The sequence below is a fragment of the Pelodiscus sinensis genome, chromosome 1, assembly GCF_049634645.1.
Source record: "Pelodiscus sinensis isolate JC-2024 chromosome 1, ASM4963464v1, whole genome shotgun sequence".
NCBI lineage: Eukaryota > Metazoa > Chordata > Testudines > Trionychidae > Pelodiscus > Pelodiscus sinensis.
In genome coordinates, this window is record NC_134711.1 from 102,867,206 (window position 1) to 102,894,296 (window position 27,091).

The following is a 27,091-nucleotide window of genomic DNA, read 5'->3' on the forward strand; positions in this document are numbered from 1 at the left end:
GACTTTGTAGGTAAAGTCAAATAGTGTGAACTGTTTGGCACAAAGCTGGCTAGAAATGGAATCCCTGCTCTTCAGGACATTTTGGCATTTCAAAACTTGTCATTCCATAGTCAAATTAAGAGTCTAGGTTTCCCACAACAGAACGTTGAAACAGTGTTGCAATGATTTCCCATTAAACATTATTAAAACAATACATTTCCACAAAACAAGCTAGTTTAGCTCAGTCAGCATTTTTCCACTAAAAAACTGTTTTATCAAAGCCTTTTTGACTAGTTTTAGGTTGTATGCTGGTGGACCAACTTCATTGACCTAGGAACGATCAATGACATACACTAGTCTGTTTTAAGCTCTTGTCTCCGCAGAAAACATAAGTAAAGAAAAAGGAGCTCTCTACTCAGCATGGGCCACAGTTCACAAGAGCTTTCCTTTCATCTTTTTGGGTCCCTGCTCTGACTGCAAGAGCCTGCCTGATCCCTGTAGTATTCACTATCCAGGACATTTGCCAGAAAGTCTCTTAACTAATCTCCCCCTGCCCCCCCCCCCCCATTCCAGTTTCTACTACAAAACCTTCTTTATCATTCTCCAGCTCTGCTAGCCCTTTGCTGGCCTTTTTACGGGCAAAGTGCTCGTCTGTCACTTGACCTCTGGCCCCACAGCCTCAGCTGCGTCGTCACAGGTGAGGGTGGCCTGTCTCCTTTTAACTTAAAGGGATCAGTCACCCTGTGAAATGTAATTTCACATCATTTGAATGTTTAAAATCTTACGAGTGAATCTGTGGCTTAGGGTTCTACAATGTGCTGAGCACCCTGGTGGCCTTCACTTTAAGCATGTGAGTACTAATCCCCGTAGGGCCTGTGTCCTGGCAGCTTAGAACCAAGGACAACCCATGGAAGCAAAGGAGTGGGACCTACATTAACAGTTCCAATAGTGTTGTGACAACAAGGTGAGAGATTGCAAGTGTCTCATTGAAGCGCAGAAAAAAAAAATCTTGCCTGTTGTGGCTTTTGTGGAGGCTGCTGCAGTGGAAGGCTCAGAGCTGCCAAGACTCTGGAAGGCCTCCTGCCTGCTCCGCAGCAGCTGTGCGTAGCCTCCCCCCCCGCCCTGTGTTTTCATTTCTGCTTCTGAGGCGCGGGCGGAGCTTTCCCCAGGCTGTATTCTTGTCGCTATTTCATTGGCTACAGCAACTGTCAGTCCTGGCGCAGCTGGGATTGGTAGGGGCCGAAGGCTCTGCTGGTTCTATTGGCCGCAGGAAAGCAAATCGATAGACCGTGGCGGGGGTTGGAGGGTGAAAGAGGAGGGGCCTCCCCATTGGGCGAAGCAGGCCAGCTTGCCCGCCCACATTCCACAGCTGGCGAGGTGTGGGAAATAGTGCAGGCTCTTCTAGTCGGGTTCCTTAATTCTGATTGGGCAGAGGCTTTGAAACCAGCCAGCTTCCCTTCAGTGATTGGCAGTTTTCATGGACGGGGGAGCCAGCGTCTGCCAGGGGTGGGGAGGGAAGGCTGCGGTGGAGTCAGTGTGAGTCTGGAGCAGCAGCTGTGGGGAGGGTGTCCAGCTGATAGAGGAAACTATTAAACCCAAACACACATTCTAATGCAACTCAGCTGTGTACAAGCAGTACGGGTGTTGCAGCCCTGAGCACCGGAGAGAGGAGACAAGGGCTTGCTTCTGGAAATCTGTCTTAAGTTAAATCATATACTTAGCGCTTTTGAGGGAGCGCTTTGGTCCTATGGACTAAGGTTGCGCTGTGTGAGCAGAGTGCCCGTAAGTGAAGTGTGCCCAAATACACATACCCTATCTCCCTTGGCTTTATTGTGGTTCTAACTGATCATGGAGGTGTTGGAAAATGGGGAGCAGAACCTGTTGCACTGGGATCGAAAGCTGAGTGAGCTGTCAGAACTGGTGGACTCCGATTCCCTGCTAAACAACACGGTGAGGAACAGCAGCGCTGGGCTGAATGTCTGTCTTCTGTAGGGACACTAATGCGTTTGTTTCGTCAAAAAGGAGGGTGTGAAGTATTTCTAATGTGGGGGAAAGCCCCTTGCTTTGGGGGTGGAGAAGTAGAAGCTGGGCTAGCACACATCTGGCTGGAAAAGTGAGGAGAGTCTGTTGTTAGGAGTTCTTGTGAATACTGTACTCGGAGTAGGAGGTGTTCAGAAATTTTCCTTGTGAAATTATGAATGCGTGAAAAGTATGAGTAATACCATTTTCCTTCCTTGTCAGACTAGCTTTTCTTTGTCATTCCAGCTGTGTGGCTGAAGAAACCCAGGGTAGAGCTGGGCCCCATTTGGCTAACGCATTTGGGGAACCCCTAAAAATGCTTTGCAATTAATGACAAGAAGTGTTGGGGGGAGGGGGGGGAAGTGTGAAGTCTGTAATTTTAAGCAGGGCGACAACTAAAGAAATAGATGCAACTAGGACATTGCTGTGTGAGCATACAGAGAGAACCCTTACAGTGCATTAAGGTGCTGGTGGATCCTACAGCATTTTAAAATATGACTTCAATTTCTTATTTCACTTAAACTGCAGAGGCTGACATGGGTGTGTAACTTTGTGGTGTGGACCCCCTTCCCTTAAAGAGGTTTGTGAGGGTTAATTTTAAAGCATCACTAAGAAAATAACAGACTTCAGTACTTTACCATGCTAGGAATAGAGATGTAGCCCTGTTAGTCTGATCTTGCTGAAACAAAAGAGAGGACTATGCAGCACTTTAAAGACTAACAAGATGCTGTATTAGGTGATGAGCTTTTGTGGGCCAGATCCCCCACGAAAGCTCATCACCTAATAAACCATCTTATCAGTGTTTAAAGTGCTGCATAGTCCTCTCTTTTTTGTTTTAGCATGATAGGTTTAGTCTTTGATTGAATGAAATTCAAGACTGAAATCCTGAGGAACTGGTTCCTCCATTTCTTCAGCCCACCACCATCATTAGAGATTATGCTTGAAAGGGAATTGGAGCTCTACCCCCTGAAAGATTTTTTGTGGTGAATTGCGAGTGCTGGGAGAGAAAGAAACCTTTGTCCTCATCTGAAAAATTCACTGTTAATAGTTATTAAAGTCACAGCTGCAGCCAGATGTCTGATTATTTACTTTGCTTTAGTCTGCAAAAAGCTTCTCCTCCCCCCCCCCCCCCCCCCCCCCCGAAATAAGGCCAAAAGTGGGTTTTTCTAGGGCATCATGGGAAAGGGTGGGGAGGAAGAAGTTCCTTCAGGCAAACAGTGCAGAATTACTAAGATTCTTCCACAACTAGGTCACAGAGAAAAGTAGTTTCTACTGGAGATCTGACTTTTTTTTAATAGTGGCTGACAAACTTTTGGGGGTCCAGGCTTTGACTAAATTCTACAAAATATTTTAAGAAAATAGGATTGTATGTTTAGTGTACTCAAGTTTCTGTTATAGTCCAGATTATATAACTTGCTTCAAAGCTAAGAATTTGGAATTCATCAGCTGTTTAGCTGGCTTTTAGTTTGAGAATGCAAAGTTATACCTTTGTTGGTCCTAGGATATTTACTAGATGTGGTGGGTAAAGTCTTATTGGACTGATTTAAAAAAAAAATCATTTGGACACAGGTTAAGGAGGCAGGTAGATAAGCTCATAGCTTCTGGCTACAGAAACCCTCATAAACAGGCGTCTAGCCCTGGCATGTGAAATGCTTTACAGGGACTTTCCTATGTCAAGGCTAAGCAATTCCTCTGGTAAATTCTTCCTTGTAGACTGTCTGTCTTGGGTGGTTGGGAGGGGGAATGTATTAATTGGCATGTTAGAACTATAAATATCTTGTTTTGGATTTTAATACACTAAACTACCTGTGTAATTACGTAGACTAAAACAGTGGTAGTACGAATGTGCTAGTTAACCCACCTTTTTTCCTAGTGTAGACATGGCGTTTGGTTAGCTTAAAATTCCAGTTTCTTTGCTTTTGGTAGCAGCTGTTGGTGAAGCTGTGGGAATGACCTATACTGTTTTGTATCATCTCTGGGCTGGAATACTGAGCCCCACTCTTCATTATTACCTACCATAGAGTATGTCTACATTGCAACACTATTTCAGAATAACTAGTGCTATTCCAAAATAACTTAGTTTGCATCTACCCAGCAGGCAGTTATTCCGAAATAGTGTCAAAATACTGTCAAGCTGGAGGACTTCTTACTCTGACTCCTGTAACCCTCACTGTGCAAGGAATAAGAGAAGTCAGAAGAAGAGTGCTTTATTTCGAAATAGGTGCTGTGCAGACGCTCCCTATTTCAAAATAAGATATGTAATTGACGTAGCTCAATTTGCGTAGCTTATTTCGAGTTAAGCCCTGCAGTGTAGACACACCCTTAATGGCTCTGTTACGGCAACTTTCTTTTTGACCCGGGTTTCCTTTCCCTTTGGAGCCCATCAGTGCAGCTTAACATGCGGAAGGGGCTGCTGTTTGTGTCACAAGGATCTCTTGTCTTCCTGCTCTCCAACCCTGGTCACTCAGTAACAGCAGAATGTTTTATCATTTCCATCAGTCCTGGCAATGAGAGAGGAGGATAATTAACTGATCTCTTTTCTCTTCCATGGAAATGCGGAGGCCTATCATTTGGTTTACCATATCAATAATCTTTTTAAGATTGGAAATTACTGTTGCAGTACAAATGCTATTTTATGCCTTTTAAAACAAAAATGCAAAATCCTTAGGAGAATGGTAAAGGGCCAACAAAAATCTGAAACTTATTATATTTGCCAACTTCTCTCTCTTTACCACCTATCTTAAAAGAAATAAAAAGCAAAACAAGGGAAATAAAATTTCAGCCTCAACTAACCAGTTTTAATCTCCAACAGTTACTTGTCTTTAATATAAGAGGTTTTTGGGGCATGTGCTGACCTTAAGTCTCTGTTTTCAGGTGAAAATGAGTAATGTTTTCTTCCGTGTGTGGGCAGAAAAGGTGCATTCAAGAACAATGTATCTGCACAGCACACAGTAATAAAAACTGACACTGTTATAGTGATGTCAGTGTGTAGACGACTACACGATTAACCGATAAGCTTGGCCGTATCGGTTAATCCTGTCAAATACACACACTCCCTCCCCTTCCTCCCCTGCTACCTCTGTATCAGAGGCAGCAAGGTGGGCCAGCTCCCTATGAGCACCAGATCCTCCGCCTCCCCCCTTCAGTGCTGCTGCGTCTGCTGGAGATGTGAAGGTTGAGGGGGGCAAGTGGAAGCTGATATGTGCAGGGAGCTGGCTTTTAAGCCAGCTTTCTGCACGTGCTGGCTCCATGGACCCACTTGCTCCTCCCTCACCCCTTTGCTGCCTCCTACAGAGAGGTAGCAGCTCAGGGAGGGGCAGGGGGAAGCTGCTGTGAAGCAGCCTCTGTCCACGGTGGGCCCGGGCTCACCACAGACAGAGGCTGCTCCACAGCAGCAGCCCTTGTCTGCAGAGAGGAGGAGATCTTAGCTCCCTGCAGAGAGAGGCTGCACCGGCATCCCATGGAGCAGCCTCTGTCTGCAGGGATCTCGGAAACCCTTCCTCCCGTGTATAGGGACTATTGCCACCCAGTGTTGCTGTCTCTGTATCAGAGGCAGCAACACGGGGCAGCAGGTGGGAGCCGGTCTGCACGGAGAGCTGGCTTTTAAACTGGCTCCCCTTGTGGATCAGCTCCTGCCTGCCACCCCATGCTGCTGCCCTGATAGAGAGTTTAGGGCTCTCCCATGAGTGGGGCTGGGAGTGCAATGGCTGCTGTCCCACCTCTGGGGGGTTGTTAAATAGTCATGTAACTACTAAAATTTGATGTGGCTACATGACTGTTCAATTACATGCTCTCTAACATCCCTACTAGGTTAGTCTCTTCTCTGGAGAAGCCCAGGATTGTAACTCCAGGGACTGCTATAGGAGAGTGCTGACAGTAGGTTTGCCAACCTTCTAATTGCACAAAACTGAACACTGGGCTGAGACAGAAAGTTGACATGTGGGAGGGGGTATAGGTTCTTGGCTTAAGGTACAGGCTCCAGATGAGGCCAGAAATGAGAGGTTCAGGGTGGGGATGTGGGCACTGGTAGGGGGATTGGCCTCTGGGTAGGGCTGGAGATGAGAGGTTTCAGTTGCAGGAGGGAGCCTCAGGCTGGGCCAGGTGGTTGGGATATGAGTTCCTGGTGATGCTTATTGTAGCTCCCAGGAAATGGCTACTAGGACTCTATGGCCTCTACTTAGCGCATGGGCAGCCCTGGAAGCTCTATGCAAGCCTGCAAGCACCATCCACCATAGCTCCCATTGGTTGCAGTTCCTGGCCAATAGGATCTGTGAAGCTGGCACTGATGGCCACTTCAGGGAGCAACAAACAGTCATGGCAGGTAAGGAGCCTACCTTAGTCCTGGGTCCCTGCTGTGCACAAACTGGACTTCTAATGGCCCAGTCAGCAGTGCCGACCAGAGCTGCCAGGATTCTTTTTTGACCAGGTTTTCTGGTCAAAAACTGGGTGCCTAGCAACCCTAAGTTGAGTTATGCTGGCAGAGCTGTATGAGAAACCTTACTCTGCATTTACCTGCACTAGGACTACATAGATTGACCCAGGCTTATTAGGGATGTTAACTGATAAGCATGAGGCTTACTGGTATACTTATCAGCTAACAGCCCTTGCTAGTTAACTCTGGTGGTGGTCAGACACGCAGAGTTGGTGATTTGGGTGGCAGGACCCCACCCCTGGCACAACCCCAAGGCTGGACAGTGGGACTTAAGTTAAAACAGTTAAGCACTATTGTTTTATTGATTAGGCATATCTGAGCCTCACTTTTATGAGTACTAAATATACCCCAGGCAGGTAAAGGGAATAAAAGGTTTCCATCTGTGAACTGTGACATACCCTAGCACAACTTGTGACGTCATAATTCTACATGAAAGCAAAGATCTTGTATTGGTCTATGTGCAGAAACATGAATAGTCATGTAAGGCCTACGTGCTGGGTTGGCTGGCCTAAGGGTCCTGGGAAGCATTCCCGTTGCAAGTTCTGACACTTAATGCAACTAGAAGGTAGGCTGTCTGTTACACACTGTAACTGTTTTTCTTTACCCCGTTTAACTGCTTTGTCACTGACATTTCTTATGCCTTGCACAGTGTATTATCTTCGGATAGCTCTGAGGGGAAATCAGGCCTCTATTAGATTTTTTTTTTTTTTAAATGAGCTAGTAGTAGCTAAAGGCTACATCAACACTGCAGGCTCCTTGCGCAAGAGTTTTTGTGCAAAAACTCTTGCGCAAGAGCATGTCCACAGCTCAAAGCACTTTGCAAAAGTGATGTGCTCTTGCGCAAGAGAGCATCCACACTGCACGGATGCTCTTTTGCAAGAAAGCTCTGATGGAGCACCTGTGCTTTTTCCCATAGGGGTTTCTTGCGTAAGAAACCCCTCTGGAGCGTCCACACTTGCCTCTTTGCACAATAGCTGTAGCACAAAAAATGCTTTGTAGCAGGAGGTTTATCTACACTGGCAAAAGCCCTCTGTTCTGCCATTTTACTGCTGATTTACTTGAACAAAAGCACATGTGAGGTATGGATGCGCCACAGGTTTTTGCGCAAAAATGGCCATTTTTGTGCAAAAATCTTGCAGTGTAGATGTAGTCTTTGTGACTGGACCTAGCACCCTTCTACCGAAGGGCTCTTTATATATATATATATATATATATATATATATATATATATATATATATTAAAAAATAAAAGATTGAAAAGGAATGTTCTGAGTGAAAGAAGAGACCCCCTCTGCGAATGTTCTCTTGGATTTTATAGTTGCTTGGAATGCTTCCTTCCAGCTACTGTTTGGATCTTGGGTGACAGACTGAATTGCCATCCTAATTCATAGTCAACCAGAATTATTTTCCGAATTAAAATCCAGAGATTGGGTGAGAAATTGTGGCCTCCCAATATCAATATTCAGGTGAATTAAAAAATCCTAGCTACGGGTTACTTGAAATGTGCTTAGCTTGCGAAATAAATGAAATTCTGGCTGTTCAGTGGTCAGAAACTGTGCTCCTGCTTCTGCTGTATCTAAACAGAGTGCTTTATTTGGCTTATGGCAACTAATCCTACCTAGGCATTGACGTTAGACATTGACGCTTCAGAGGATGTAGGAAGAGGCCTCTGAAGGGATACAAAACGATGAGTGAAATGGATATGTTTCTGTTGTTAGAAGAATTTGGAGTGAAGTCACCAATAGAAAGAGAAATAAAAGCAACCAGCAGTATGAACGATGAAGTGGGTGTATTTCAAGAAGAGGGGATGATATTATTTTGATTGCTTATTTTTCAATAATGCCTCTGAGGGAAAGAAAAGCATCTATATGTACAGTCTCCTGCACTATTATTTGCAAAGTACAGTTTTCTGGACAGACATATGTTGTGTCTATTGTAATGAAGTACAACTTCCACAGCTAACTGTAATAGGGCTTCTCAACTGAGTAAAAATTTAGTATTTTGCTGGTTCAGACTTCAGATCTTTCGGATTCATTGGATTAACTGCTTCTGCTGCATATGCAAGTTTCTTGCTTGGTGCATCTGTAAATAGCAACAGTGCATAGTGAGGCGTCCATAGTACCCCTGTAGACCTAATGCTTTCAAATATACGGGCCTTCCACTGTTTGCTTGTTTAGGGAGATGAACACCGTAGATTGTATTTGATTGATCATGTCTCTCTCAAATGATTCGCTGACTCTCTCATTCCCTAGTGAATTGTCAGGGCAATGTTACTGTCCTATTGGCAGCCAGTAGCATGCAGATTGTCTTCCCATGGTCTTTTCTTTTTCTTGTCTGGGCACATAGTTGTGATTTAAATGTGAAAATGTACAGCCTCATTAGTGCCATTTCAGAAGATGGACATGCACCAGTATAAAGGCCGCATAGACATTCCAATCTTCAGCAGACACCTCTGTGCTTGTGAAACTGGCATTCCACCTCGTGACTAGGTATCCTGTCCTCTAAGCAGAGAGAGGTGTATGTATTCTTTTAGGAATGATGCAAACTGCTTTTGAGAGGCCGTGAATAGAGGCACAGTGTTCTATTCATGCATGATAGACAAAAACGCAAAAAAAAAAAAAAAAAGAGAAGAAAACTTATGGGCAGGAGGAAGGGATTCACTTTTCTTCTGCAGACAAACGCCTGATTTGTGCATATATAATATAAAAAGATGACAAACATTCTCTGAGACACAACTGCCTTTCTGTATAGAGTCCTATGCAGATACAAAATTTGTATCCGCAAAAATAAGTTGATATCTGCATCCACATCTGATGATGTGGATACCTGCAGATATAAAGTGGTTATCCACAGATTTGCAGGGCTCTCTTTATATATTTAAAAATGCTTTAACCCCCTCTTCCCTCACAATTCAAGGTTCAAATGATCAGATCTGGATCGGTGTAGACATTGTGTAATAGCACAAATACGTTTAAACACACGACTATTTCAAATTATGATTTCCCCGTAGCTAAATTGACAATGCCTTTCTGCAATTTTTCTTGCCTCAGCTGATAATCTCAGCAGTGCCTAAAGCACCATGAGGAATGCTGCTCTCTGCTCCAGTCAAGGATGGCTCGCGACATTTTGGCACCTGAGACGGGGAGCTCAAATGATGTCCCCTTGCCCCCTCGCTTGGGCCAAAACTTAGAATTTTCTACACTCTGGTCCTAGTGGTGCCTTCCTACAGTCTGGCACCTGAGGCAGTCGCCTCAGTTCGCCTCATGGTAAGTCCAGCCCTGGCTCCAGTGTAGGTGTTAGTGACATCCTCTGAAACAGAGCCCGGAGGAGTTGCATACAGGTCTCCGCAGGAAGCAGGCCTTTTAGGTAATTAGTCAAAAAAAGACAGTAACACATTGGAAATAAAGTCTGAATAAGTTGACCTGCAGTTGATGCCAACCCATCAAGGTCTGTGTTTTAGTGACAAATATCAGGTCTTGGTACAGAAGGATAAATCTGATGACAAAATGTTCTGTGAAATGCCAACTAGCTGTTCCATTCCTAGAAGGCAGTCAAAGGCAAATGGTTCTTATAAAGTCTTTTAAATGTCAAAGACTTACCCAATTCTCATGAAGCGCTCTCATTCTCATTTTGTTATTTTTTACCTATTTGTCACTGGATTCTGCTTCTGTATGGCCACTGGGTATAATATCAGTGTTCAACTAGAACCTCAGTGTTCTAAAGGTGGGGCTAGGAGAGCTGAACTGGAGGCCATATGGAGAAGATATGTTGGACAGCACTGAAATAGTTGACCTGAATATTTTAGGCTTAAATTTTCAGAATTGACCAGCGAGTTTGGGTATTCAAATTCTTGATTAATCATCTTGAAACGCTTTAAAGGGATTTATTAGAAAGTGCCGGGTATTTGCTCTCTGGAAATGGAGACTTTTAAAGCACTGCAAGTTTGGTATCCAAAAACTGAAATGTCCCAAATCTCTAGCCATTTCTGAAAATGTAGGCCTTTACAATGTAGACTTCAGTATGGCATTTGCCATGAACTATGTGGGTCCCTACAATTGATGCCAGAGATGCTTCAACATTCCGAACACCTGCAGAGTGTGGTCCAGTGGGGCGTATGCTTGTACGTGCAAAGGAATGTATTTTCTGCTCTGGTATCTCAGCAGGTTGGTTATGCTTTTTTATTTGATGCACCCCAAGAAAACCAAAACCATTGAACTAAGGTTCAGCAGTTTCAGAGCACAATCGCAATTCTGAACTCTGACAAGTTGGGGACTTTGAGCTGTTCTTATCTCTTCAGATAAATTGTCCGTTACATGCTAATGAATCTCACCAGGAATGTGCAGTGACTCATTTTTTGTCTCTCAAACGCTTTGCTATCATCTGCTTAATATTCAATTGACTTCTGCGAAAAGGTATATCTGAATGGGCTGTCTTGGATTGCACTGTTTTTCAGTGTGTGGCACTGGGGACTATATTTTGTTTATTAATTATATCTGATATGATGCTTAATTTTACGTACCGCAAAATTTGATGTTTTTCACAGCATGTATACTGCTGGCCTGGAGCGAGTTTTATTGATTTAGTTTTTTTTTCTTTCTGCAGGGTAGCCAAGTTACGATTTCTGAGACAAACATAAATGTGTTTCTTGTCTTAAATGCTTGTATAATCCTGGGTTAATACAACTTTTTAATTTCCTTTTTGGTTTAAGAATGCTTATATGTTTGGTTTTAACTTTGCCTGCTTAAGAATTTGACTTAACACTCAGCATTTCTTCTCCTCTGTAACTGGGTGTGGAATGCAGTTCTGCATCTTGGTTTATAGCTTAATGTGACATAATTAATCAGGTCTTCTAAACTGGCCAAGTTGCCAATAAAGAGAGAAGTGAAGATATAGCTATATTAAAAAGGCAGATAAGTTAAACAACTTGGAGACAGTCTTCATCAATTATGATGAATCTGAATAATTCTTGAAACAAAACAAACCCAAGAGAATACTTATGTTCTACACTTCCTTTTCTTGTGTTTTGTTTTGTGTTTTGTGTTTAATGTCTTTAAATGGGAACAAGTTTACAAGAGATTTGCTGAATATAGAGCTATCTCTGATCCAAAAGTTGACTGAGAGAAGCATGTGGTAATTTGAAACTTTACCCTTACCATCATATTTCCTGCCAGTTAAATTTAGAAAAATAACTAGAAATCCTGTTGCGCCTTAGAGACTAAGAGTACATCTACACGGCTGAGCTAAAGTTGATTTAAGCTAGACAATTTAAGCTACGTCAGTTGCATCGCTTAAGTCGAAATAGCTTAATTTGGCTTTTGGTGCTGTCTACACAGCAGGAAATCGAAGGAAGAACACTCTTCCTTCGACTTCCCTTACTTCTCATGGAATGAGGGTTAGGAGCAAGAAGTCCTCCATCTCAAGATTTTTTTTAAATAAAGGCTTGTAGTGTAGACGCGCACTATGTTATTTTGAAATGAAATCAATTATCCCGAAATAATGCTGCTATGTAGACGTACCCTAACTGATTTATTAGGGCATAAGCTTTTGAGTGTAAAACCCACTTTAATGAACTGGAGAAGGTACTTGTGTAAATTAGGCTAATCAAGTCAAGGTGGAAGGAAAAAATAAGCGTATTGGATTTGCTCCAGCTGGGCTTTTGGGCTGATGTGTATTTATACATTTAAGGTGGTGAATCTATGAAGATGGTTGAGGTAGTGAAGAGAAGCAATCTGTTCTGGGAATTATGGGTTATGGCAAGCATGCACATATACATACACAGAAAACACTATTTTTGTATCTTATGGAAGCTTCTAGTGTGCAATATCCCAGCTAAATATTTCTCAAAACTTAGAAGGATCCTGTTGAAGATACATAATCAAAGATAATCAAAGAAGTGTGTGGAGTGTGATAGGAAAAATAAATATATAATTCATGTTGCTACTAAACTGGGTTACCTGATAGCGGGGAACAGAGAGCTTTTCATTTGGCTAAGCGGTGGTAAGAGAGTACAGCCTTAGAATTCCTTACGGGTCTCTCTACCACACTTTAAAGATAGAAATGTAGCCGTCACTTTAAAGAGACCTTTTCATCCCTATCCTAGAAAAGGTGGCAGCTGGCACCCTTTATTATCCTTTCAAATACATTTGGAATAAAATTGGGTTATTCTAGGGGTGTTAAATGGCGTTTAATCAGCTAATTGAGTAGTTGATGGAATTTCCATCGACTACTCAATTAGTTGATAAAAGAGCTGCAGTGGAGTTACTTCCCCACCCTGGGATTGAACCCCACTGCAGTTTTGCCTTTTAAATGGCTCTTAACTCCATTTAAAAAGCAGAGACGCAGCGGAGACCAGGTGCAAGCCGGGAATCAGCTGATTCCTGGTTTGGGCCTGTTTCCAGACATTATGCCTCTTCCTCCCCTGCCCCTTTGGAGACGTGCTGGGGGGAACTGGCTTTTAAGCCAGTTCCCCTCAGCACTGGCTCCTGCTCCCCCTTTTGTTGTCCCTGATAGAGGCAGCAAAGGGGAGGGGGGAAGCGACTAGTTGAGTAGTGGCTTGACTGCCCGATAAGCCTAGGCTTGTTGAGTACAGGCAGTCCCCGGGTTACGTACAAGATAGGGACTGTAGGTTTGTTCTTAAGTTCAATCTGTATATAAGTCGGAACTGGCGTCCAGATTCAGCCGCTGCTGAAACTGACCAGCGGCTGACTGCAGGAAGCCCGAAGCAGAGTTGCTCTGCCCCGGGCTTCCTGGAATCAGCCGCTGATCAGTTTCAACAGGCTGAATCTGGACGCCAGTTCCGACTTACATACAGATTCAACTTAAGAACCCCAGGCGCCCCCAAGTCAGCTGCTGCTGAAACTGATCAGCGGCTGATTCCAGGAAACCTGAGGCAGACCAACAGGCAGCGCCCCAGCTGCTCTACCACAGGCGTCCGGAGAAAAGCCTGATCTGCTGGGGGGGGTGCACTAGCTACGCCCCCCCCCCCCAGCAGATCAGGGAGACGCGGAGAAAGCCGCGGAGCATGCGGGCAGTGGGACAGCCCAGACGCGCCACGGCTGTCCTGCTGCCGGCGTCCTCCAAGGCTTTGCTCCCCGTCTCCCCGGTTTGCTGGTCTCCAGGGAGCCTGAGGGCTCTTGTGCATTTCAAAGCAGAAGCACCCTAGTGGAGCCTGGAATCAGCGGGACTTCCCGCTGGCCCTGGGCTGCATGCGGAGCTCCAATTTTGAAATGCACAAGAGCTCCTGCTGGGGCTCTTGTACATTTCAAAGAAGGAATGCGGAAGTGCCTATCGACTAGTCGAGTACTCAAGGGAATGTCCATTGACTATTCAACTAGTAAATTAATCATTATTTAACATCCTTAGTGTGGGGTGGTGCAAGACAACTAGTTGAGTGCAGTTGGTAGAGGTTTTATTTTCCTTATTAAAGTAGGAGGTGTTTGGCCTCTTCCAAAGTTTGATCTGTTTCTCTGGGGGAGTGTCCTTGTTGGGTGAGGATGGTTTTAAGTGTGTTACGATGTGTGTCTTGTTCTTTCTCCTTTTCCAGGGTCCTTGGGTATTCGTTCTAAGTCACAGGCACTGCTTCTGAACTAGCCAATGCAGAATGCCAGAAGTTTGGCAGATATAAGCAATGTACTTTCTGACCATTTTCATTTGGTAGCCTTTTGAGATTCCCTACCAGTGGTTTCTTGTTCCTTTTATAGAAGCCACATGTTCAGACACTAAATTCCTTTGGTTTCACATTGGTTTTACTCTTGCTCACCACAGTAGGACTAATGATGAAATCCAAACAGAATCCTGTTTAGTCTTCCTACTTGGGTGTTTGGAAGTTGCAATGAAAGGCCTTGAAAGAGAGAGCAAAAAAGCCTATTTGGGCCTCATTTGGAGAGATGTGGGTGGGGAAAGAGCTCTCTTGGTACTCATTTTCATCTCAGGAGTTTTTAGTGCCCAGTGAAAAAGGACTTACTTTTTCTACAGGTTGTCCCTCCCTTAACTGGGACTCCCTGGTCTGCCATGGACTAAGGATGTTCCTGAACCACAAAGCCCAGGAAGAGGGGGAGGGGGTCTGGCAGCAGGACAGGAGTGTTGTAAGGGGCACTGGCTACTCAGCCAGGAGCCCGGAATGTGTGTCTGGGGGGCAGGGGAGGGAGGGGGGGAGAAGCTGGCCCCAGCGGCTGGGGTCTCTAGCCTGCCTGCAGCCGGGGACCTGTAGCTCCGGCCAGAGAGCTCCAACCCCAGCGGCAGCCAGAGAACTCTGGCCCTGTCCCTGGCTGCAGAGCTCTGGTGGCATTCTGGCTCCAACAGCTGGAAAACTCCAGCCTTAGCGGTAGCCAGGGAGCTCTGTCCGACTGTGCAGCTCTGGCCATGGCACTGCAGCCTCAGCAACAGTGGGGCCTGGGAGAGCCCCGGGAGACTGAGGCAGGAGCAGGCTGGAGCCCTAGCCCGGTGGCAGCACTGCCATGAGAGGAGGGACCTTCCCTGGTCTGGCAAATCCCCTCGTTCGGGATCAGTCAGGTCCTGAGTATGCTGGACCAGTGAGGTCCAACCTGTACAAACACTCAGAACTAAAATTAAGCAAATTCAAGAAATTATATTTAAGAGTTATTCTACTCCTCCTTACTCGAGAACAGACGTAAACACGGTGTGTGATATTGGCTAATTACTCTGGAGAGGACAGTGGCATTAGATAGGATTATGACTTCATATGAGGACTTGGCATTAGGAAGGAGATACTTTTAAAGGCTTGGCTTTCATGCAGATGTTCTTGCTAATACAGAATGAAGGCAAGGAAAATTGATGTCTGTACTGTGAATTTTTCAGTGAGGAGTTACTCTATAGCAGTGTCTCTTAAACTTTTTGAGACCACAGAACACCAAACAATAACATTTTATGCAGAACATGTATGAAAATTTTCTTCCAAAAAAAAAAAAATTCAGACAAAAAAAGACAAAAACAAAGAAGTAACAAAGACAGAAGAGGTTGCGGCACACCTGTGAGTTGTTCACGGAACATCAGTGTTCTGGGGAACATGGTTTAAGAAACACTGCTCTATAGGAGGCAGTTGCTGGGCTTTCTACAGATTATATGTCCCTCGTTTTGGTAATTCTGGCTGGCTGGGCTAGTCACAGGTGTTGATTGCATGTCTGTCTCCTTCAGTTTCTTACAGCTACAGGTTCCTATGCCTGCCCAAAAGCCTTCCTCCTTGCAGTCCTCTCATACAGCTGTGTTGAGTGATTGCATTTTTACTTGCATTTTTGGTGCTTGTGTGTATTTAGGAGTGGGGGTTGTAAGCTTAGTGGGTTTTTTTCCAGACAATAGAAACAGACTTCTTCTGTTTAGGCACCAATTAGAGGAGATTTTAAAAAAAGCTGTCTATCTTCTTTGTGAAAGTTCTTCTTACCCAGTTTAGTCTATGTTGAGGATGTATGTTTTTAGTGGCTGTCTTCCATTTGCCCTTCCCCCTCAGCATGACTCATGGAAACAAACTCTTCTCTCAAACTCTTGAGAACAAAGCTTGCATTTCCTCTGGCCCTTCTCATTGCAGCCCTGTCTCTCCCTTAAGGGCTAACTGCACCAGAAACAGATACAAAGGGGTTCATGGGCACAGCTAACAAAGGACAAAGACACTTCAGAGGAGCAAGAGAGAGAGCAAGCCAGAGTCTGCAGAAGGCCTGCAGATGTGAGATTTCATGTGTTAACCCTACCCCTGGGATACCCAGCCATTGCAGACTCACTGCGCTGATAGTTGGAAAATTTGGATCCTTCATAACAGCCGAAAGGAAAAACCGCTGCAGAAAGTAACTTTGACATTTTGTTAGAAAATGAATGAGGAATTTGTTGCCTTCTCCTGTCTTGCTTCTTTTTGAATTTTGTCCATATTCCATCCTATTGTTCCTTGCTTCAAATAGGATGGTGTCCCTCACAGAATTACCAAAAGAAACAAAGTAAATTTGCCTTCATAGTAATGCTGTGTGATTTGTAGATACTCGATTAACTGAATAGCTGTCAGCTGAGACTGCTCATGGGACATCTGCTCTTACCCCAAATTATTTCCTAGTTGCTATACAGTTGGTTTCCCCTGTTTGAATGGCTCTTTCATACCGTCCTAGGATAGAGTTAGACATCAGATTTAAAAAAAATAAGAAACGTGATTGTGAAACCTGAAAAATGGTCAGGGCCAGTATAGTACCTGAAACTTCTCTTAGTTTCTAGACGAGAATTAAAGTAGATTTCAACTCAGTAGTGTTCCTTTTCCTCTTTTTTTGTTTTTGTTTTTGTTTAAGAATCTAAAAGACAGGTATGGAGGAATGAAGTCCAGCCTGCTAATTACCTTTACAGATGTTCTAAGGGCAAAAAGGTTACGAATAAGGCAATCTTATAAATATTTCCAAAAGTTTGTTTGTTTGTCCCGAGAGATCTCCAAAACAGTAAGAGCTGGAAACACAAAATTTTGCACGGATACTACTATTTCTTATAACTGGATAGGATATATCTTGAAATCGGTTCCCCAGTTCCCCAATTGGGCCACTAATTCGCCTGATCATAGTATCACCTGATCATAGGCATTTGCTGGACTCTTCAGTTAGTGTGTCTCAAACTGCAACTACGAGATCCTTTCCCTATGATAACAGAACAAGTATTTCCAATAAAATGTTATGTTAATGTAATTTACGTAGTTCATTCACCACACCTTTTGTTATCAAGAAATGAGTTAAATGTAAATGTGTTTTGTAAGCACATCACTAGCTATGTTAATTTCTTAAAGTAATGCATAAGAGAAAAGTATTTCCAATAAAATACGCTATGTTAATGTCATTGACGTAGTTCATTCATCACACCTTTTACTATATTTTCCCCTGCTAGTATATAATATGAGATTAATTGTGGAAAATTTGCAACGCTGAAGGCATCAGAAGGGAAAATAATTGAAATAGTTATTCCAGGAGTTGGAAAGCAGTAGCGTCAAAAGAAAAGCCAGGGGTGACTGAGGACACAAATTAAACATGAAATTTCAATGGCAAGAAGTACAGTTTTGGGGAATCCTACACAAAGGTCATTGGCCTGGGTCTTGCTAATCCACTTGGTGCTGACTGCACTTTGTGTTTCGATTCTTGGCACCTGAGACACTTGAAGCAACTCAGAGGAGCAACAAAAATGAAGTGTTTGGAAGGACCGGTTTACAAGGAAAGCGTAAAGCATTCAGCATGTACTGCTTTGACAGATATTTTGAAGGGGGTGTGGAGATGGCATGATCAGAACTGTGTTTTGCTTAAAAAATAACATTACAGTGATGAGCTGGAAGGTTTTTTCTCAGTTTCATGTTATAGTTAATTATATAATGTGATTTTCAGTATTGATACGAAAATAGGCATTTGGAGGTTTTTCTGAAACTGTAGGTTCCACTGCAGTCTTCATAATATTAGGAAGAGAAAGACTGATTCATATTTACAATAAAACATATGTATTCATGTTAGTCTAACTAGTGCCATTTTAATCTCTTATGAATCTTGAAGACCAGCACTGTCTCACATATAGAAAATATTGTCATTGTTCATGAAGAGACATTTGACTAGGGATAAACACATTTCAGTCAGCAGGTCCCAGTAACTTGCACCCAAAGATTCCAAGTGAGCAGAGGAGACTTGTGCTGGCTGTTAGATTTTAATAAATCTCAGAATATTAGGGAAATTTCAAAAGATTGGAAAAATGCCAGTTTTGTGCCAATATTCACAAAGGGTAAGTAGGAGGATCCAAATATATAGGTCAGTTAGTTTGATATCAATCCAGGATAAAATCATGGGAAAGTAGATACAGGATTCAATTAATTGTCTTTCTATCTTTCATTATTTATTAGTGGCAGTGCAATTTTATGAAAATAGTTCTTTTTAGAGATTACAGATTTGGTTGATAAAGATAACTGCAAAGATATAATAAATTTAGGCTTCTGTAAAGCATTTGACTTAGTAGCACATAACATTGTGATTAAAAAAATCAGCACTATAACAATATCAATGAAACAACATAAAATGGGTTGAGAATTCATAGAATACTAGGACTGGAAGGGACCATGAGAGGTCATCGAGTCCAGTCCCCTGCCCTCATGGCACGACCCAGTACTGTCTAGATCATCCTTGATTGACATTTATCTAACCTACTCTTAAATATCTCCAGAGATGGGGATTCCACAGCCTCCCTGGGCAATTTATTTCAGTGTTTAACTACCCTGACAGTTAGGAACTTTTTCCTAATGTCCAACCTCCCTTGCTGCAGGTTAAGCCCATTGCTTCTTGTTCTATCCTCAGAGGACAGGAAGAAAATTTTTTCTCCCTCCTCCTTGTGACACCCTTTTAGATACTTCAAAACTGCTATCATATCCCCTCTCAATCTTCTCTTTTCCAAACCAAACAAGCCCAATTCTTTCAGTCTTATTTCATAGATCATGTTCTCTAGTCCTTTAATCATTCTTGTTGCTCTTCTCTGGACCTTCTCCAATTTCTCCACATCATTCTTGAAATGTGGCGCCCAGAACTGGACACAATAGTCCAACTGAGGCCTAATCACAGTGCAGAGTAGAGCAGAAGAATGACTTTTCGTGTCTTGCTCAGAACACACCTGTTAATGCATCCTAGAATCATGTTTTCTTTTTTTGCAGCAGCGTCACACTGTTGACTCATATGTAGCTTGTGGTCCACTATAACTCCTAGATCCCTTTCTGCCATACTCCTTCCTAGACAGTCGCTTCCCATTCTGTATGTGTGAAACTGATTGTTCCTTCCTAAGTGGAGCACTTTGCATTTGTCCTTATTAAACTCATCCTGTTTACCTCAGGCCATTTCTCCAATTTGTCCAGATCATTTTGAATTATGACTCTATCCTCCAAAGCAGTTGCAACCCCTCCTGGCTTGGTATCATCGAATTACCTAAATGATATCTCATACAGTTAAGGATGTAAGCGACTAATCGACTATTCGCTCCCCCTCCGCCTTTGCTATCTCTATCAGAAAGAGGGATCAAGGGGGGGAACGGAGGGGGTGTTGAGGGGAGCCCACTTAAAAGCTCTGTGGGAGGGGCAGGGGCGCTGCATGGCGCCTGGGGCCAGTGGGGGATCCAGGCTTCATGCGGCATTCCCTCTTTGAAATGTACAAGAGCCTCAGTGGGAACTCTTGTGCATTTCAAAGATTGAGATGCCGCATGGATCCCGGGGTTGGTGAAGGACCCTAATACAGGTTGCACCTCCCTAAACCAGTACTCCCTTGTCTGGCAACATCCGTGGTCCAGTAGTACCACAGCTGTTGCTGAACAAGTGAGTCCTGGGGCAGGAAGGCCAACAGCTGAGAGCCCCGTGAAAGGTGAGGCTGCTGATAGCAGGGCCAGGACCTCAGCAGACCTGTGGCGGTAGCAGGGCTGTGGTAGTGGAGTGAGGCAGCTTTGTGTGCCCACCCAGCAGAGTTGTTGTGCCGTGGCAGCCCAAACAGGGCTGTGTGCTGGCCCAGCAGTGGGGACAGAACTGTGGCAGCCTGGCTGACAGGAAGCCCATCTGGGGCCACAGCAAGTTGGTAGCCTGATGAGGGCCGCGTGCCAGCCGTCAGCAGAGCCGTAGCAGCAGGGCCAGGGCTGCGTGCTGCCTTGCCAGCAGTGGGGCTGGAGCAGCAGGTATGGCAGCAGGGCTGGGTGCCTGCAGCAGCGAAGGGCTGGGGAAATATGGCTGCACGTGGCAGCGCGGGCCAGAACCGGAGAGCCCCAGCTACCAAAGGCAGGCGGCAACAGAGTAGGGAAGAGGGTAGAGGGGGCTAGTTGGCTTGTGGTAGGGCACACTTCCCCTGATCTGGCAAATTCTGTTGTTCGGGACTGGTCAGGTCCTGGAACTACTGGATCAGGGCGGTCCAACTGTAATAGCTGTTAATGGGGAGTCAATGAATCGGAATGTGTATATTGGGCTTTTGCAGGGATTGGTCCTGAGCCTGGTGCTATTCAATGTTTTCATTAATGGTTTGTGTAATTTGCATCAGTCATGATTTTACAGTTACTTCCAAAGATTGGCAAATTGACTTCCCTGACCTCCTCACAAATGGCCAGAAAGAACAATCTAGATTGCTTGGTACTCTGGACCCATTTAGTTTTACTAAAAGTATTTTGTTTGAAGGTGTCATACAGGAAGTCAAACAAGTTGATCTAATAGTCCCTTCTGTCCTTAAACATTTTGAATCTGCTCCTGCACCTGGAGGTTTTAGTAGGCCTGCTAGAGCAACAGAGTGAAACTAGCTAGGGGCCTGATACTATAAGATGACACACAAGCAACTCCTTAAATCCACATCTGTTCAGCAAAGCAATTAAACATGTACAGGACATACACACATGCTGGAAGGTTTCAGCATAACGCAACATTATTTCTTAGATTTCAGAACTTAATACACAAGAACTCAAAAACAGAGGAAAAAGCAGGATCTTTCCAGACTGAATTGGATTGCATGCTTTGCTACCAATTCACTAGCCTGCTTGTCAGCAGGATCAGGAACCACCATCCCCTTCCTCCCTAGGTCTTGAAGTGATAGCTTGAAATTCCAACAGTCAACATGTCACAAGGATATTCTTTGTGTCAGTATACTGCTGTTGTTGCTGCTACCTCTGGGCACGTGCACAATACCGTTATGTGGTGATAAGAGGGGAAGTAGACACAAAGAGATGAAGAAAGGGAGATGGGTCAGACTGCAAACATAAGGGGACTGGCTCTGAAATGTGAGGGCTGTATATATGAACTCAAGGTCAAGGATGGTATGTTGTTCACCCTACTGTTGATGCCTTGGAAAAATGCCAAGGCAGCATACCCAGCCCCTGGGTGACACGTACTGTATACCTCATTGGCCTGCAGAAACTGATTACAGCAACATCAACAGTCTGAATAGGGAGCAACAAACATCCAGGTAATCCACAGATAGAGGAACATTTGCTGTAACATATGCTAGAGGAGGAGAATATGAGGGACGAGAAAAGCAGAAAGTGACAATGTGGGGGAAGGAGGTGGGATGAGATGCTCAAAGAGGAGAGACAAGTGACCTGCTTTAATTTCAGGATAAGGGAGATGTGTCTCTTGTTACCAATCCAGTCAGCTCTCAGAAACTGAACCACCCTCCCCACCAGAGTACAACTGTGAGATTCTCCTCTTCCTTCCTCGCCCCCAAATGACTTTAAGCCTCTGGATTGCGCTCTCCTCACCCTTGGCGTATTGCTCAGATCTCCATTGTCTGTCATAGGCCATTGCACTTGCCGTTCTCTATCCTGGGTAATGTACACCAGCTTAGTTTGGTATAAATCATGTCGCTCTGAAGCGTGAATAAGACCCTCCCTCCTGAGCGTCGTAAGATACACTGACTTAAGTGCCAGCATGGACAGTGCTGTGTCGGTGGGAGAGCTTCTCCTGCTGACGTAGCTTCCGCTGCTCACGGGCTGGAGTAAATCAGTCTTCTCCTGTGGATTTAGTGTCTGCTGTAGCAGCACAACAGTGGCGCACAGCTGCATCAGTGCCTTTTTTTTGATACGGTCCAATCAGCCACTGTGTAGTTGATCTTTGACACAGCCTGTATGGCATGGTGTGACTGGAGACTGAGAGAGAAAAGGAAATTGTGCATCTGAAGAAATGAGGTGGGCCCACCAAAGCTCATGATACTATTTGTATATTTTTGTTAGTTTCTAATGTAAGGGTGGGCAACCTTTTTTGGGTTGGGTGCCATTGACCCACAGAGAAATCAGTCAGGGGCCATACACAAAACCCCCTCACTGATGTGGCACCCAAATGAGAAGGAGAAAGACACTCCCCACATTCCCCTTCCACACCAGAGCCTAGAAAGCCCAGTCTAGTAGGTTTTGCGTACTACAGCCCCGTGGTGGGACAGTGGGGGACTGGAACACCTGCACAAGCTTCCCAATGCAGGAGGGGCCCTGAACCTCAGGAGCCGGATTCAGGCAAGCCAGGGGCCCCTTCTGTCCCCCACCTGAGGTTCCCCACTCCTGCTCTAAGGTGTTACAGGACCAGGACCATTACGTTTTTTAGTTACAGACTCACATGGCTACGCCTCTGGAGAAGAGAAGACCACAGTCATTCAGAAAGGATGAGTGATTTCTTTTCTTGGCATACTTTCATATTCACGAGCCATTAAGACAAGTGACCTTTCCCTTTTCCCCTCAGTCCTTCCCATCTCTCTGTCTCTGAAGGAAAAGTGCTCTGAAGTTTAAGATTCTTGGACAGCATAGCTGAAGGGAGCTCTTCTGAACTGTATAATCTGTTTTAAACGATTGATATTTCATGTGAAGAGGGTGTGATTTGAGGTACCTGCAGCTGCATTAAATGAGTTCTCAGGTGGCTAATACCCCGCATAAGAGAAAGTGGGGGTGATTGCAGGTGACTGTTGGGTGGGAGGGGGAGAGAGAGTCAGGGAAAAGTTTCAAAAGATAGTTTCCTCCGGACAAACATTTAGTAGATGACAGAATTACTCTTTATCTTGAGATTTTTCCCCTGAATTGCACTCTCCCCCAGCAGTCACCCCCACTTTGTCTTGTTTGGGGTCTCCAAACACCATTCTTAGCTATTGTAACAAAAGAGCACAAGTGCCCAGTTAGCACATCTGCTGAATATGCGAATCCTGGTACAGAAAAAAGAGGACTTGGCTTTGTCGGTTTTACAGTCAACACACTTCCACCAGCTGTACAAACACAGGAAGCTTTCTTTGCAGCATGTGCATTTCAGATTTCTCTCTGTTTGTATCTGGAATTTTGTTGTGGCCAGAAAGATGGCTTCCTTCTGAGTGGTGTGCTTAATGCAGGCTAGAAAGCAAGATTCGTTACTTGAAAGATGTTTGGAAAGCTCTTTTGAAAACAGCATTTCCAAAATTGTGCTTAGCTGCTCTGAATCAAATCTCTTCTGTGCTGTTTGTGCTCAGGGTACGTGCACCATACTAGTGTGGGAGAGACCTGCATACAGGGACTTCTCATAATCTCCTTCTACCACCCAATGCTCTTGAATCTGAATGCAGTATACTGTAGGTAATTGAGACAGGCCTTAATGAATTAGTTGAGATTCAGGTATTTTAGTTGCTGCTCCCTGTAACATGAATTGTGATTGACATGCAGTAGGCTCATATTCCTGGAAAGCTTCCTCATCCTTAATCTCAATTATATCTATCGTACTCGGATAGCTGGGCATATCACAATCTTCAACGTACTTATCCTCACAAACTAAGTACAGGCAGTCCCCGGGTTACGTACAAGATAGGGACTGTAGGTTTGTTCTTAAGTTGAATCTGTATGTAAGTCAGAACTGGCGTCCAGATTCAGCCGCTGCTGAAACTGATCAGTTTCAACAGCGGCTGAATCTGGACGCCAGTTCTGACTTACATACAGATTCAACTTAAGAACCCCAGGCATCCCCAAGTCAGCTGCTGCTGAAACTGATCAGCGGCTGATTCCAGGAAGCCCGGGGCAGGGGCTTCCTGTAGTCAGCCACTGGTCAGTTTCAGCAGCGGCTGACTTGGGGATGCTTGGGACAGAGCAGCTGGGGTGCTGCTGGGTTGGTCCAGTAGCGCCGCCGCTCCTCGGCGCTACTGGACCAACCCAGCAGCACCCAAGCTGCTCTGCCCCAGGCATCCTGATTCAGCCGCTGCTGAATCTGACCAGCAGTGGCTGAATCAGGATGCCTGGGGCAGAACAGCTGGGGTTCTGCCCGGTTGGTCCAGTAGCGCCCAGAGCGGCGCTACGGGACCAACTGGCAGCGCCCCAGCTGCTGTACCACAGGTGTCTGGAGCAAAGCCAGGGAGCACGGGGGCAGCGGGACAGCCCAGACGTGCCATGGCTGCCCGCGTGCTCCGCGGCTTTGCTCTGCTTTGCTCCCCCCCCCCCTCCTCCTGGTCTGCAGACCGGGGGGGGGCGGGGGCAAAGCAGAGCCAAGCCGCGGAGCGCGCTGCCAGCTGACAGCCCAGATGCGTCTGGGCTGTCAGCTGATCGCGCGCTCCGCGGCTTGGCTCTGCTTTGCCCCCCTCCCCCCCCCGTCCCTCTGGTCTGCAGACCGGGGGGCGGGGGGGGGGCAAAGCAGAGCCAAGCCTCGGAGCGCGTGGGCAGCGGACAGCCCTGTCCGCTGCCCACGTGTTCCGCCGCTTTGCTTCCTCTCCCTGTTCTGCTGGAGACCAGGGAGAGGAACCCCGTTCGTAACTGCGGATCCGGCGTAAGTCGGATCCACGTAACTCGGGGACTGCCTGTACCGTTTTTGCCAATGTGCAACTGAGAAATTGAGGCACAAAGAGGATAAGTGAATTGCCCAATGTCTCTTGGGAAGTATATAGCAGGGGCTTGGACCTAGGTTTCCCATGTTCTAGACTTGTGCCCTAGAATCTGGACCACACTTCTCATTAGGGAACTGATGCTTTCAGAGTGGCAACTGAAACTGTAAGATTGGGGAATCTGGGTATAAAAAGTAGAAGAAAGGACAAAAACCAAAGATTTTTTTCAAAAGTAACTACCGGTAGTCATTTCTGGTATCTAACTTGAAGTATCGTAAAAGGGGCCCTGTTTTCAGGTCAGTGGTACTTGGTTTCAGGAAATCATGCCCCTTCAAGGTGTTTCAAGTTACACATACAAAAATTAAGGCCCTCCAAAATTGCTAGTTATTTTAAAAAGTCAAGCCAGATATAAGTGGCTAAATAAGGACCTAAAAGCTGATCTTTCGACAGCCAGTCTCGAGCCTTAGCCACGTAGACTAAACTGGGCAGTTACCCTAGAAATGGTAGCAGAATGTATGTCAAAGTCCATGGAGAGGAAACAGATGTCAGAGAACATGAGGTATACATCAGTGTGAAGAATCCTAAATAGAAATAGAGGTCTGGGGGCTTGCACGAGAAAAGGCTTCACACTTCTGATTTGCAAAACATACAAGGGGAAAAAAAGAATTTCTGCAAATAGTGCTCAAAACTCCCAGCTGTTCCCAGAGTTCAGTCAGCAGTAGATTCTGAAATGACTGTGAGCTAGAAATATGCTGTGTAGTTGTAATGGTGTTGGTCCTAGTATATTAGAGCAGCAGTTCCCAATCGTTTCCAGATGGGGACCCATTTTGACAATTCAGGAAGACTTAGTGACACAAGGCAATTCAAAAACGGGGGGAGGGGGCAAAGCTGCCTGGGGAGGCACTTGGCGACCCTTTTAAAATGTAATGGTGACCCATAGGTTGGGAAACCTTGTATTAGAGGGACAAGGTGGGTGAGGGTAATATCTTTTATTTGGCCAATTTGTGTTGGCAGGATGAGCTTTTGCACCACAGACAGCTCTTCTTCAGGTCTGGGGAAAGTACTCCCAGTATCCAAGCTAAATACAAAGTAGAACAGATTGTTTAGCCTCAGTAGTTAGTACACGTTATAGGCACAGTGGGCTGTTAACACCTCTGTGCTCATAGGAGAAAAAAGGAGAGTTACAACAATTGTAACACATTAATCCCAGAAGAGCTCTGTGTAGCTCTGAAACAGGGATGGGAAAGCTTTTTTGGGTTGGGAGCTGCTGACCCACAGAAAAATCCATCTGCGACTGTGCACCAGTGAGAAACAACTCTGCCAAAAAACTAATCCTCACTGATGTAGCCCCTGAGTAAGGAGGAGGAAGACATTCCCCTCGCACACCAGAGCCTAGGTGGACCCAGGCAAGTAGATTCTTTGTGCTCCAGCTCTGCGGGAGTGGGTTGGGGGGCTGAAGCACCAGTGTGGGGTCCCCAATGCTGGGGAGAGCCCTAAGCTTTGAGGGCCAGAGCCACGTAAGCTGGGGGCTGCATCCGGCCCCTGGGCCTTAGGTTCCCCACCCCTGCTCTAAAAGTTTGTGTCTCACATCAATAGAAGTTGATCCAAGAAAGATACTACCTTGTCTCTTGTGAACTGGAAGAGTTTTCAGTACAGTCACTTCTCATTTAACACTATAGATATGTTTCAGAAAATGATCGTGTTAAGTGAAAACGTGTTATGCGGGGGTCAATTTTCCCATTGAAAATAATGGAAAAGGTGGGGGTTGCGTTTCAAGCGGTGGTGTCTATTGGGACCGGGACATAAGGTTGGGAGAGAGGGGGGACTGGGTTACAGCAGGAAGGGGAGGTGTTTGGCTCTGGAGGGGGAAGGAGGGTTGGGTTGGGAGTATGCCCCTGTGATGGGTCTTCCGGGACCCACACTGCATCCGGGAAAGGGGGGGTCGCCGGGGAATGGCACAGCAAGCGGTGAACCCTATGCCGCTTTGCAGGAAGGCAGGGGAAGCCCTGTGCAGCCACAGGCGACGGGCCGGTTGGGGAAATCGTGTTATTCCGGGGACAGTTGTGTAATTCAAAAAACGTTCCCTAAAAAAAAAAAATCATCCTATCGTGAAAATGTGTTAAGCAGGCACGTGTTAAATGAGGAATTACTGTAATTGATACAAGTGGACCAAATTAAAACAGTTTCAAACATCTTGTCTGGCATTGTCGCAAGAAGCAGCTGTCAAACTGGAGCAGGATTTATTTGGGTCAAGTGAACACCTTTGGACTAGTGTGTCCCAATTTTATTTGGCCACGGAACTCTTTTAAACTCAGAATAATTTTGCCGAATCCCTAATAAGTCATATATGGAGCTGAAAAAGTAGACCACAAATAAGGAGGGATAATAATAAACAAAT

General features: G+C 45.1%; 1 protein-coding gene across 2 annotated transcripts in view; it reads left to right on the plus strand.

Annotated features, from left to right (window-relative positions):
* The first annotated feature begins 1,500 nt into the window (after positions 1-1,500).
* The window catches only part of CREB3L2 (cAMP responsive element binding protein 3 like 2), a 101,230-nt gene continuing 75,639 nt past the window's right edge, over positions 1,501-27,091 (plus strand). Inside the window, exon 1 of one of the 2 annotated variants that reach the window (XM_006133371.4) lies at positions 1,501-1,929. In XM_006133371.4, coding sequence (XP_006133433.2) covers positions 1,828-1,929 — 102 coding nt within the window. In that variant the 5' untranslated portion in view covers positions 1,501-1,827. Of the gene's footprint in view, positions 1,930-6,050; positions 6,996-27,091 lie in introns of those variants that run through there. The other variant, XM_075940030.1, reaches the window with a different exon arrangement.